This window comes from Ornithorhynchus anatinus, chromosome X1 (assembly GCF_004115215.2).
Source record: "Ornithorhynchus anatinus isolate Pmale09 chromosome X1, mOrnAna1.pri.v4, whole genome shotgun sequence".
NCBI classification, from domain to species: Eukaryota; Metazoa; Chordata; class Mammalia; order Monotremata; family Ornithorhynchidae; genus Ornithorhynchus; species Ornithorhynchus anatinus.
Window position 1 is genome coordinate 70265327 of NC_041749.1, and position 14240 is coordinate 70279566.

At 42.5% G+C, this 14240-nt stretch overlaps 1 protein-coding gene across 5 annotated transcripts in view; it reads right to left on the reverse strand.

Moving 5' to 3' along the window:
* The window catches only part of FLNB (filamin B), a 132887-nt gene that overhangs the window by 52686 nt on the left and 65961 nt on the right, over window positions 1-14240 (reverse strand). For all 5 annotated transcript variants that reach the window (XM_039910379.1, XM_029049952.2, XM_029049951.2 and 2 more), the window contains 9 exons: window positions 13954-14090; window positions 13181-13374; window positions 11770-11883; window positions 10384-10527; window positions 10013-10136; window positions 6538-6698; window positions 5047-5137; window positions 4488-4657; window positions 1330-1447 (listed from right to left, as the gene is read on the reverse strand). In XM_039910379.1, coding sequence (XP_039766313.1) covers window positions 1330-1447; window positions 4488-4657; window positions 5047-5137; window positions 6538-6698; window positions 10013-10136; window positions 10384-10527; window positions 11770-11883; window positions 13181-13374; window positions 13954-14090 — 1253 coding nt within the window. The remainder of the gene's footprint in view (window positions 1-1329; window positions 1448-4487; window positions 4658-5046; window positions 5138-6537; window positions 6699-10012; window positions 10137-10383; window positions 10528-11769; window positions 11884-13180; window positions 13375-13953; window positions 14091-14240) is intronic.

Here is a 14240-nt window from a genome sequence, read left to right on the forward strand (position 1 = left end):
CTTCTTCCCCTCTCTCCCTCTGCTTGCCTCTGGCCCTTTCCACTGGGAGGGGGTCCCATCCGGCCTTGGGTTATGGAAAACAGTTTCTTTACTTCAAATTCAATTCCTAAATTACAGTAAGAGAGGTGATTTATGAATAGTCCCACTGTCAGTAGCAAAGTAAATTTAGGAATGATAAGCAAGCAGCCTTAACAGACCCATGCTCAATATTCTGCAAAAGTTAAATTAATCTAAACCTAAAATTCAATTATTAAAAATGATGATAATAATAATAATACTATTTAAGTGTTTATTGTGTACCAGGCAGTAAGTGCTGAGGTGGATACACGATAACTGGATCAGACACAGTCCCTGTCCCACACAGGCTCACAGTCTTAATCCCCATTTTACCGATTAAGTAACTGAGGCATAGAGGTGAAGTGACTTGCCCAAGGTCTCACAGCAGACAAGTGGCAGACCTGGGGTTAGAACTCAAGTCCTTCTGACACCCAGGCCTGTGCTCTACCCACTAAGCCAAGCTGCTTCAATGTGCCAAATTCAGCTGGCCATTAGGCAAACTCATAGGCCCTCAAATTGAGACTTGGCCTTCATAACTAATACAATTGAGCCAAATGTTAATGAATTACATTGAACCATCCTTCCCCACAGTTGAGATTAGTTTTTTGGGTTTTTTGTGTTTTGTTTTGTTTTTTTTTTTTAACCAATTCAGAAGAGCAAGAATTTCAGAAATTCCATGTGAAACCAAAGTGCTTTGAAATTCACAACTCTGAACTTGGGAGTATATAAAAAAATAGTATGAATTTGGTTCATTTAGGAAGCTGGTACACCACCAATACACTACCTCTTCAGTTTTTACACTGGCTTCCCAACCTTTACTCAAGTACTCTGATCCTACCCAGTCCACTGCCAAAAGTTGTTTGTCAAAAGAGGACACAAATGTTTGGGGCACCATTTAACAAAATTCAATTTTATTGGGCCATCATATTTGTTTGACACACAGAGGTGCATGGTCAAGCATCGAGAGTCCCAAATGTTGTTGTGTCCATGCACTACTGTCGAAGTTGGCAATACCCTCAAATTTTCTGGCATTCAGGGCATATTGGGGAGATTGTCAAGGCACTCTAGTGTGCTGCAACCAACTAGCTGGGAATCACTGCTTTATAGATTACTCACCCTTAAAATGCTGTTGAGCAAGTTTTGTGTGTGGTTTTTTTGTTTTTTTGAAACAGCATGGCAGTTTGTCAGTGATTAGGCAAGGTTCTCAGGTAAACATGTCATGGAAAAAAAGAATTAGAGCTAAGTGTCATAATCATCTATGAGTGCACTTACTGTTTTCCAGTCCATTGATTTTTATCTTGCTCAGATCCAACGGAGCGGCAACTCCCACAGTGAAAGGGCTTTTAGGAATAGGATCACCACCATAAGTCACCAAAACTTGTGTGTTACCCTAGCAAAACAGAATTGTATTTGAGATGCTTGGTTGCTGCAGGACAAAAAAAAAAAAGGTTAAAAAAATGCTACGATTCCCCACTACTTTTGGAGAACCTAGAGATATTCTCCTTGCAGATTTTGAGCTTCATGTGGCTCTAGTCAGAAAAAAAAACTATTTTCTAAAGTTCTTTTGCCAGCCAGTAGGTAGAAATAGTTGAGGAGGGGGAAAATAACCCCAAAGAGTTGAGCCAATACTAGAGGTGGGTATGCGTGCACACGTGCACACACACACACACACACACAACTGCAGTTCCCCTCCTGAAGAAGGAAGAAGGGAAAGGCGGGGAGCAAGAACAACACTATTCAGTCCCTGGGTCCAGGCAAAGGATTTGCAGTAGACAGCAGTGATCTCACATGACACAGTAGTTCAAAACTGTGTGTGGCGGTATGTCAGGGGAAAAAAAAAAAATCTGAAGTTTGAGAGGAATGTTACTGTATGCTTTGGCTTGGCTCCCCTGGCTTGAAAGCACCTCATGGACCGAGGAAGTGGTCGTCTGAGCTGTGTGCATCTTTTGTTCTCCTCAGCCACATTCTGGTAAAACTCACTGTTTGCTTACTTTTTCACACTTGAATGGTTTCATTCCCTCAAGTAAGAAACTCCAACAACCTGAATGTCCATGACTTTTCTCAAGTTTAACACCTCAAATTTCAGGATGTGAAAAAGAAAGTGAAGGAGAAGTGAAAACAGTGAAAATGGTTCCCACTGAAATCTAACAGTCCCCTAAAGTGATGGAATAATAAGGCAACAAGTCTTGGGTAGAAAGTTAGCTTGCACATCTCTCCTCCACACCCCCAACCCTTACCTCTCTATAGGATAATAAAATATTTAATATAAGTGAGGAGCAAGGGAGATGAAGTAGAAATGGGGGAAAAAATGTCTTAAGGCTCCAGCGTCTTTTTGGAAACGTATTCCCAGTTCTTGGAAAATACATACTAGGAATTTCCCGATGCACAGCGCTTCAAGCCAGAGGTCTGGACATTTTCAGAGCAGCTGCAGGATTCTGAGGACCACAAATGGGCTCCATAAACCCAAAGGGTAGTTGTCTCAACTGCCACTCTGAAACCTCTGCTTTGAAGAGTTCTGTCTCTGCTAGGACTGGCAGAGCACTCATTTAACATTGCAACTGTTACCTATTCTCAAGGAGTTCATTTCTTGGTAAGACACCCTAAAAGGTTATATTTGAATGAGCCTGATATTGGCTTCAAATAAATATGTTGATGGTTATTTTTCCTCTTGTCGTTTGAGAGATATGAGCTCCTGTGGGGAGGGATTACTTCTAAGAACTCTGTGGTATTGTACTTTTCCAAGCACTTAGTACAGTGCTCAATGAATACTATTAATTGATATAGACACTTTGCTCAAACTGGTTTGATTTCTTGACATGAGAATTCCTCCAGTCTCCTCACTTTCCATTAGCCTTGTCTACAAGAGCCACAGTATTATCAGTGGCATTAATTTACTATGATTTAACAGATACGGAGATATCAAAAATCTCACTTGCGAATACAAGTGATGGCTTGGCAGAAACACAACAAAACATACAACAGAGTATTACAAAAACTCTGAAGCACCACTCCCAACACTGGTAGAAAATACAACTTCTAATTTTGGTAATAGTTAAAATGGCTTCAGAATAACAGCTCTTTTAAAGGTCTTTTGGACATAGTATCTGTAGAATCAATAGTCAATATACATGAAGTGTAGAGGGTAGAAATGAGTAAAATAATGCCCATTCCTGGAATCAAGAGAAGTTCCAAGATCTCCTGTCCAATTAGACACTCTCTAAATGCTATAGAAAGCATTCATGAGGAGCCAAGACAGACCCCTATCTCAAGCAGCTCCCTTTCTGGGAGGTCACAGACTCTTATCTCCTAAAACTTAGCACCATTTGAAGGTGCTACAGAAAGTGAGTCTTCAAACATAAAGGGCTTGGACAAAGACCGAGGCTAGAAGGAAAGGAGCAGCCGGGCTCCAAAGACAGATAAAAATCCCGATTTTAATTCTGAATTTATATCATCTGCTTATAGCAATTCCAGGGTTGAGTGTGATGGTAACAATTAACTGCTTTTGCTTTACTTCTCAAGTTTCAGGTTTACAACTGCCTCAGCTAAAAACTTTAAATACGCTTAGGTTCACTGCAACAATAACTATGTCAGGTTTGTTCAGAGTCAGCAGTTTGGGCTTTGAGTCCTCGAGTAACATTTATAATATAATAATAATGGCATCTGTAAGGCACTAACTGTGTACAAAGCACTCTATTAAGGACTGGGGCAGACACAAGATAATCAGATAAGACAGTCCATGTTCTATATGAGGTTCACAGTCTAAGTCTATCCACAAGTGCCTAGTGGATAGAGCAAGGGCCTACAAGTCAGAAGGACCTGGGTTCTAATCCCAGTTCCTCCACTCCTCTGCTGTGTAACCTCAGGCAAGTCACTTCTCTGGGTCTTAGTTACCTCATCTGTAAAATGATGGGTAAAGTGATTTACCCAAGGTTACTCAGTAGGCAAGTGGCAGAGCCAGAATTAGACACCAGGTCTCCTGAGTCCTAGGTCCATTACTGTAATCAGGGTACTCTTAAGATCACTATAAAGTAGCTTTGGTCACAAACACACAGGTAAAACAAGTATTCTAGTCTTTGCCTCAGCTTTTCCCAACCGCAGGAGGTTTTACAAGGCTTGCTCTCCCTAGAGTCACTTTATTTTTTTATTCAGGTCCTACTGCCCACTCCCCACCAATGTAATCTGTGCACACATTTCAAGTTATCCTAGAGAGGAAGTGTTTCACTTCCAAAAGTTATGTCAAGAGCGCGTGTGTGTGTGTGTGTTGTGGGGGCCGGGGAGGAAGCAGGGGTAGAGAAAGAGTGAATGAGCAAGAGCAGAAAAGAAAGCCAGGAACCAGGTCTCACACTGCTTTTGGTAAGGTCCAAAGGCTTTATCTAAAGTACAATTCAATTTACAGGCCCATATCCTGTGCGGATGTGCAAAAAACCCACCTGTTGGAGAGGGGTGTATTTAACTGTGTGAGAATAGTCATAGTTATCAATAATATCCAAATCTTTCACCGCCTCCCCAGGGAGAGGGCCATTGAACTGAACGTCCAGTGGTGCTTTTCCAGCCCCTTTCGTGAAGACTGTGAAGTGAGTTGGTTTTCCATTTTCCACACCTGGAGAGAAACACTATGGCATTACTAAAAAAACAGGCAAAATGATAGGCAAACTGCACTATCTTAGTAGTTTCACCTTAAGAACTTGTCTGGCAGGTCTGACAGCAAGAATCAATTGAGTTTTACTACTTTGAGTTCCCTACTGGAGTCTGCATCTCCTGTCACTAAGTGATTTTGATAACATCAAAGAGTTCTGGATTGAGCACTTGGCAAAAATTCAGTGTCCTTAACATCAGATCCAGTTGGCTCTTAATCTGTTGACAAACCCCTGCTGCCTATTTTCATGAAAAAAAAAAAAAAAACACAAAACAAAAAAAAGAAACAAACATGCTGATGAGCAACATTGAGAGCACGTTTCCAGAACTGAACTCTTAACTGGATCATCTCACCTGCTTTACTTAGCCCAGGTCCTTCAGCTTTCACTTTGTTTGCATCATGTGAAGGATCAATCTTGACGTGGAAAGGGCTGGCAGGAATTTCCTGGAAAAGTGTGTTTTAAGACTCTTTAGATCAGCAAACATACACTGTAGCTTTGTCAGACAGTAGTTGAAACCTTATACAATTTAAAATATGTCATTAAGAAGCTGACAATTAGATTTGGCAAATTCTTGGAGCACATCAACTTTGGCTGGACACGACATAGGCCAGAGTTCCTTTGTGGGGCCCCAAAGTCACTTGTTTGGCCTCATTTTGTCCTATAAAGTGAATTCTTAATTAGCTTGGAAGATACAGGAGCAAAGACTGCCACTGAGCCATGTCAATCAATAAGGATTATTTTGAAAAATTGCCAGAGCATTAATGAAATGAAATTCCCAGAGCAGAATAGGAAGCAGTTTATATAAACTCCTGGCTCTGAGACTGAATTGCCCCTGGGAGGTGCCTGTTTACGCAAAGTGAAAACTCAGCACTGGAGGCTTGCCATGTAGTGGAGTTAGACCATTTTTATGACCAAATGCCGTATTTGGGCAGTCAAAATAGAGTCCACTAAGAGAACCTACATACCTTTCAAGTCCAGTAGATCAAACACTAGGATTTTCTACACTATTGTAGGATCTTTTTTTTTTAAAAAAAAAAAAAGGTATTTAATCACTGATTACGTTCCAGGCACTGAATTAAGTGCTGGGATAGATGTAAGCTAATCAGGTTGGACACAATCCATGTCCCACATGGGGCTCACAGACTTAATCCCCATTTTACAGATGAGGTAAGTGAGGCACAGTGAAGTTAAGTGACTTGCCCAATGTCAGAAAGCAGACAAGTGGCAGAGCCAGGAATAGAACCCAAGTCCTTCTGACTCCCAGGCGCCTGGCTCTATCCGCCAAGCCACAATGCTTCTTCAACTGTTCTCCAACAGTTAGGTCCTTCCATAACTGTTCTAGATCTGTGTCAAATTCATGTTGAATTTTTGTTTCCTGTCCTTGACTATAGTTTAACACTGAAATTCCCCAAACTATTCAATCCAAAGTACTCACTAACCCAGAAAAAATTTCCCCTTCACCAGTCACGTTTATGTAAAACATGCCCCCAGGGAAAGCTACTTTGGAGATTGTACTGAATGGTTCCTCTTACATTGGATGCCAAATGGAGATTATGTAGGTGTTTAAGTATTAGCTTCCAGATTAATATTAGTTTCCAACTAACATTGCACAATTTCATATTGAAGCAATCTTTATAATGCAGTGTCAATAACAAAGTAATACTTAAACATTAATGAGCTTAGTTGCCAAGATTATATTAAGATGGGGCTGTCTTTAAAGTTATTGTTATAAAATGCAATGGTTCATATGCACACCAACAATAATACCAACCACACCCCTTCTGGGCCAGCTGAAGCAGCTATGAGGTTAAAAAAGAAGAAAAAAAATGCCTTAAAAACAAACCTGGGAAGCAAAGAGCACTTTGATAGTATATCGCCCAGAAGCTGGTGGCATGTATTTCACTGTAAATGTATCATTGGCGTTGTGAATAATGTCAAAATCCACATCTTCCTCATCCTCACTCAACACTCTGGCATCACACTTAATGCCAACGCTGACATCACCTAGAACAAACAAGTGGAATTACTAACAGTAATTTATGAGAAAGTGCAGATTGAGCAGAGGCTGCTGCCAAATCATTGACTGTTGTAACTATTTAGAAACCAAATATTGAGCACTGTACTAAGCACTTGGAAAGTACAATTCAACAATAGAGATAATCCCTGCCCACACCGGGCTCAGAGTCTAGAAGCGGGGAGACAGACATCAAAACAAGAATTATAGATATATACGGATATATATCTAAATTGAATTATAGATATATACGCCCATCAAAACAAGTAAATAGACAATAATATAAATAGAATTACAGATATGTACATATATACACTAGTGCTGTTAGGCTGGTGGGGGGCGGGGGTAGAGCAAAGGGAGGGAGTTGGGGTGATGGAGAGAGGGAGCTGAGGAAAAAGGGGGCTTAGTTTGGGAAGGCCTCTTGGAGGAGGTGAGCCTTCAGTAGGGCTTTGAAGGGGAGAAGTGTTGTTGTTTGGCAGATTTGAGGAGGGAGGACCTTCCAGGCCAGAGGTCGGACATAGGCCAGGAGTTAATGGCAGGACAGGTGAGAACGAGGCACAGTGAAAATGTTAGCACCAAAGGAGAGGAGTCTGTGGACTGGGATGTAGAAGGAGAGAAGGGAGGTGAGGTAAGAGGGGGCAAGGTGATGGAGAGCTTTGAAGCCAACAGTGAGGAGTTTTTACTTAATACGGAAGTTGATAGGCAACCACTGGAGATTTTTGAGGAGGGGGGTGATGGGCCCAGAACATTTCTGTAGAAAGATAATCCGGGCAGCAGAGTGAAGCATAGACTGAAGTGGAGAGACACAGGAGGTTGGGAGGTCAGAACGGAGGCTGATGCAGTAATCCAGTCGGGATAGGATGAGAGATTGTACTAACGTTGTAGCAGTTAGGATGGAGAGGAAAGGGCAGATCTTGGCGATGTTGTGAAGGTGAGACCAGCAGGTATTGGTGATGGATTGGATATGTGGGGTGAATGAGAAAGCAGAGTCAAGGATGACACCAAGGTTGTGGGCTTGTGAGAAGGGAAGGATGGTTGTGCCATCCATGGTGATGGGAAAGTCAGGGAGAGGACAAGGTTTGGGAGGGAAGATAAGGAGCTCTGTCTTGGACATGTTGAGTTTTAGGTGACGGGAGGCCATCCAAGTAGAGATGTCCTGAAGGCAGGAGGAGATTCCAGCCTGGAGAGAGCGAATGAGTTCACCAAGATGATAGCTGAAGCCGTGGGAGCGAATGAGTTCACCAAGGGAGTAAATGGAGAATAGAAGGGGACCAAGAACTGACCCTTGAGGAACTTCTACAGTTAGGGGGTGGGAGGGAGAGAGGAGGAGCCTGCAAAGGAGACTGAGAATGAATGGCCAGAGAGGATGGAGTCAGTGAAGCCAAGGCTGAATAACGTGTTGAAGAGAAGGGGATGGTCCAGAGTGTCAATGGCAGCTGAGAGGTTGAGGAGGATTAGGTTGGAGTAGGAGCCATTGGATTTGGCAAGAAGGAGGTCATTGGTGACCTTCGAGAGGGCGGTTTCAGTGGAGTGGAGGGGGTCCAGGAGAGAATTGGAGGAGAGGAATTTGAGGCAGCGAGAGTAGACGACTTGCTCCAGGAGTTTGGAAAGGAAAGGTAGGAGGGAGATGAGGGAGATGTGGGCATGTTTGAAGGCAGAGGGGAAGAAACCATTGGAGAGTGAGAGGCTGAAGATGGAATTTAAGGAGGGGAGGAGGGAAGGGGAGAGAGTTTTCATAAGGTGGGAGGGAATGGGGTCTGTTGTGCATGTGGAGGGGGTGACACTTAAGGGAGGAGATCTCCTCTGAAGATACTACTGGGAAGGATGGGAAAGTAGAAGAGGGGGCCGAGAGGAGGCGGGGGTGGATGGAGAAGGTGGAGGGGTGATTTGGGGGAACTAAGACCTGATGGTGTTAATTTTCCTAATGAAGTAGGTGGCCAGATCGTTAGGTGTGAGGGATGGGGGAGGGTCAGGGGGCCTGAAGAGGGAGTTAAATGTCTGGAACTACTGAGAAGGGTGATGGGCATGGGTGTCAATAAGGGAAGAGAAATAGTTTTGCCAGGCAGAGGAGAGGGCAGAGTTAAGGCAAGAAAGGACAAACTTAAAGTGGACAAGTTCGGCCTGGCCAGCAGCGTTCACTGGCTCGAGCATAACAGCGAAGGAGTCGGACAGTGCAGGTGATCCAGGGCTGATGGCTAGTGGTGCTCAGTGGAAAGAGTGAGTTTGGGAGACAGGGATTGCAGGTTCCAATCCAGAGTCCCCCAGTTATCAGCTGTGTGATTTGGGGCAAGTCACAACTTCTCTGAGCCTCAGTTCCCTCATCTGTAAAATGGGGATTAATAATAATAATAATAATAATAATAATAATGTTGGCATTTGTTAAGCGCTTACTATGTGCCGAGCACTGTTCTAAGCGCTGGGGTAGACAAAGGGGAATCAGGTTGTCCCAGTGGGGCTCACAGTCTTAATCCCCATTTTACAGATGAGGTAACTGAGGCACCGAGAAGTTAAGTGACTTGCCCAAAGTCACACAGCTGACCAGTGGCCGAGTCAGGATTCGAACCCATGACCTCTGACTCCAAAGCCCGTGCTCTTTCCACTGAGCCACGCTGCTTTAAGACTGTGAGCCCCACGTGGGACAACCTGATTACCTTGTATCTCCCCCAGCGCTTACAACAGTGCTTGGCACATAGTAAGCGCTTAACAAATACCATAATTGTTGTTTAGTCTGTGAGCCCGTTGCTGGGCAGGGATTCTCTCTATCTGTTGCTGAACTGTACATTCCAAGGTCTCAGTAGAGTGCTCTGCACATAGTAAGTGCTCAAATATGATTGAATGAATGAATGGTGCGAGAGTGAAGAAGGGATAGGTAAGTGAGTGAGTTGAGTAGAGTAGAAAGGGCAGAGTTGAGAGCATCTATTTGGACATCAGGAGTGGGTAAAATGGGTAGGGAGGCTAGGTGGGGTGTGATGCGCTCAAAGAGATTGATGGGGTCAAGAGAGCGGAGGTCTCTGTGGCTGAATAATACAAACTTACAGGGAGGAGGCATGTGAGAGAGGAGGCAAGTGAGAAGGTTGTGGTCAGAGAGGGATTTCAGAGTTGGTGATGGTGGAGATTGTGCAGCAGTTAGTTACTAACAGTCAAGGGGCTGTGGCAGTCAAGTGTCCAGTGATTTGTTAAACTGTTTAAATAATATTGTGCTTGGTTTCCCAGTTTTCTAAAGCCTAAACAGTACCTTTGCATTTCATTAGCCCTTTTAGTTTGGGAAGTTTCTTAGTAACTTTTCTTTTCAGTCTGTTCTTACCTTCTCCTGCCTCTGTGCAGTCCACTGTGAAGTGAGTTGGCTCATTTGCTTTCAGACCAGTTCTCTCCACACCAGGCCCAAACACTCTGACTCTCTGAGGGTGGCTCCCTTGTCCAATGACAACCTGGAGACCCAACAGCACAGATTGATATGCTAAGGTAAAAACTAACTGTCAAAGCTAACCAGACCAGACTAATGCTTTTCCTGAAGTTATATTACTTTGCTAAAAGCAACTTTGAGGAAAATGGAGTCATTCCCGAGATGTCCACCTGCCAGCTTTTCTTCCCACAGACACCAACTGCTTGTGGTTCTACCAAAATTTGTTTCAGGACTGCAGCTTTTGCAACCAGGAAAATAAAGCATTTACTTACTCTGAATGGGCTATTGGGGATATCTACTTCACCCCAAACAATTGCAAAGGTATGCTTGATTGGCTTCAGCGGAGTGTAAGAACAGGTATAAATTCCATCCATCTTGTTCAATATGTGAACGTCAATAGAATTTCCTTCTCCATCCTGAAAGTAAGCATCAAACACAAGACTTGACAGTAGAGAAACTACTATTCGTTTTAGGGGGGTATTAACCATCCACATAAAACTGTCACATAGCTACACTTTTCCAGTCTCTTACAGTCCGCTTCTCAGAAAATGAATCCTGGCCCAATTTACAGCAGCAAAGGTTTCAACTGCTTAATGCCTTCTTCCCAATTCTGAGTTTTTAAGAAAACTGACCTATTTCGATTTGCTTCAAGGCCACTACTCTCTGTTTCAACCTGGCATTTTCCTCTGATCCCTCCCACCTTCTGTGACTTGGTTTATTTTTGTTTCTTTCTGAAAAGCCTCAGGAGAATAATTTAACACAAGCAAACATTAAATCAAATAAATAGAATGCATATTATACAATATTATGTAGGCTACACTATCAAAATATACTATTTACCCCTGGCTTTAAGGCAATCAGCTCTCGCTCTCTCCCTCCTACCAAACTTCATTGGTTTCTTACTACAACCCAACCCGCACACTCTGCTTCTTTAACACCAACCTACTCACTGTACCTCAATCTCATCTATCCTGCCACTGATCCCTTGCCCACAATCTTGGGTACTCTCTCTCCCTTCATATCCAACAGTTTACCACTCCCCACTTTTAAAGCCTTCCTAAAAATCACATCCCCTCTAAGAGGGGTCTTCCCTGACAGTTCTTTTATTACCCTTATCTGCCCTCCCCTGTGTCATCTAGGAACTTGGCTGTGTACCCTTAAGCACACCGATCATCAACAACCCCACAGTGCTTATGTAAATATTCTTATTTTCTATTTCCCCAATCCATAATCTATATTAATGTCTGTCTCCCCCTGTAAGATCATTGTGGGTAAAAAACATTTACCAACTTTGTTTTATTGTACTTTCCCAAGCACTTAGTACAGTGCTCTGCACACAGTAATTGCTCAATACATACCATTGATAATGATAATGTAAAGTAAGAAGCCTAGTTTGCTCAGATAAGGCATACATGGCTTAATCTCAGAAGGAGCAACCTACAGGGCAAAAACAAGCCAACAACAACAACAAAAAAAAAAAACAACCACCCAAAACCAACTTCTGGCCTCCAGTCCATTTTGCTGTTACTGAATTTGAATCCAGTGGGATTAGCCCCAATTGCCACTGACTTTTAAGATCATGCAGTCAAACATTTTTCATGCCTTTTTTAAATCCATAAGTACTGAGGGCATCAGAAATTTCACTCGTGGCGTCTTACCTGTGCATATATCTTCAAAGGAGCTTTCCCAGCAGCTTTGGTATCCACTGTGAACTCAGCAGGATCATTGACAATGCAGCCAGTCTTCTCTAATCCTCGACCATAAGCTTTGACCTAGGGAAAGTGGCAGAGTAATACTGGGTTCAATTCCACTCACTAATTTCCTTCCTTTAGGAAAAGACAAGGGGATTTACTGGTGACAAAAGGCTGAGAAATAAGGAAACAAACTGATCTCCAAAAAAATTGACATCGTTGCCAAAACAAATTAGAGACTTTTACAGGTAATGAGGAAAGAGCTAGAGTTTTCAAGTTCTTTTAGCTAAATGTGAGGCCATCATCCTGTATAAGGGAAACTAAGGCACCTCAAACTAAGGCACCTCCCACACAAACCCCAAAACGAGTCCATACCACCCACATCATCAAATAGGTAGAGAATGAGACAGAGAATCGAGTCAAAGGCAATGGTCAGATTCACTCTCTGAGTAAATGCCATCAACATCTGGAATTTTAGTCTAAGCTCACTGTCGGCAGGGAACGTGTTTACCCACTCTGTCATACTGTAATAATAATAATAATATTTAAGCGCTTACTATGTGCCAGGCATTGTACAAAGCACTGGGGTGGATACAAGCAAATCAAATTGGATACAGTCCCTGCCCCACATGGGACTCAGTCTTGATCGCCATTTTACAGATGCAGTAAGGGACACGGAGAAGTGAAGTGGCTTGTTCAAGGTCACATAGCAGAGAAGTGGTGGAGCCAGGATTAGAACACTTGATCTCTCCAAAGCACTTAGTACAGTGCTCTGCACAGAGTATGCATTCGATAAATACCATTGATTAAGATGAATGCAGTTGGCAAGGGCAACTGGCAGGAAGCGCTCCAGTCAAAATCTAACTGGTTTGTAAATGTTGGTGGTTTAAGCTAAAGGTATTCCATAAATCCCCTTCCATGAACAGGGGAAAAATACAAAGAATCAAGGGTAAGAGGATTTAGTTCTCACTACAGGGTGACTCCTTTAAACTTATTCACTAGTATGCTTAGTATTTGAAACACTTCTGTAAACACGTCTCCAAATACATTATACTCTGCCATGATGAAGGCTGGACTTATGGTTTCAGGGGAAGATATATGGAGGTAAAATAAAATACTTGCTTCTAACAAAAATCATCTGGGCAAACCTGGAGAACAAAGATACAATTAACAGTCACAAAGGGCAATATGCGAGACTAAAGCAACTGCCTATATGTATAACATGCCTGGACATGGTTCAATATATGCTGAGACTTAAGTGGGATTTGATTATATATTGTGTTTGTCTATTTAGCTAGCTTTGTGTATGTACATCTGCACACACCTCATGACAAGCCCTAGCAGTGGGATAAACTAGAAAAATTTGAAGTGTTTTTACCAAATCTGGACTGAAGTCTTCAGAGGTCGGTTGGATAAGAGCCATGTATGGGCTGTTCTTTATGTCTTCATCATCACACATGATATGAACTGCATATTCACCAGGTTCTCTGGGCCAATATTTCACATCACAGGAGCCATCGTTTTGATCTTCACATTCAATTTTGGCTTGAGATGGGCCTTCAATTGCAAATCCTGGAAATATTTTCATTTGAAGTCTATCAAAGTGGAATTTGAGGTAACTGCTACAATTTTATAAGTAATTATATCAATTTTACCCTCAGAGGCATGGGTACTTTGGAGGAAGAGCATGTAGCCTCTTCTCCTGCTTTCCCCATGTTATTCAAGTTCATAATGGCTTTGGAAAGTTTGGAGACCAGTTTTATTTCACCCTCCCCACTCTCTTGATTTAATACTTCAACTTTCTTTTGCCAATTAGGAGGGGGCCAGAAAGCTAAAAGAAAAACAGATCTTAAAATCTGCAAAGCTAGGAAGAAACATTTAGCCTTGTTTTTCTGTCATGACTATTTCTAAGTCAACTTTAGAAAAGAAAAACATCATACAGAAGTGTTAAGACTCAAGGGAATTCACCAATCTGGGTTGTTTATTCTTTAGATTATTCCTTTCTTCCAAGGGACTGCACATGCACTAGTCTATTAGGCAAAAATTGGTAAAGCTGAAGGGGAAGAAGTCAAGGTACAAAAAAGCTAAATAGTTAAAGAGCTATATAACACTGAGCCAAATCATGAGGCATGCTCACTCAGAACAACTTACCTAGAGATCCCACTTCGGTTCCAATGGACTCCACCACAAAATCAGCTGACTTCCCAACAACACCACCATGGAGACCTGGGCCCCAGGCTCTTACTTTCTGAACACCAGCCTCTGGACCCACTTGAACTTCAAAAGGGCTGGAAGGAAATAATGTAGAGTTTACTTTCTGAAGTGGTATATAAAAATAAGAAACCAATCACTTGTTAGGCTCTTAAACTGAGACACCCTTTTCATCTTTACTGCTAGCCTCGAGAGCCAGCCTAGTATGGTCGTGAAACTATCCTGGT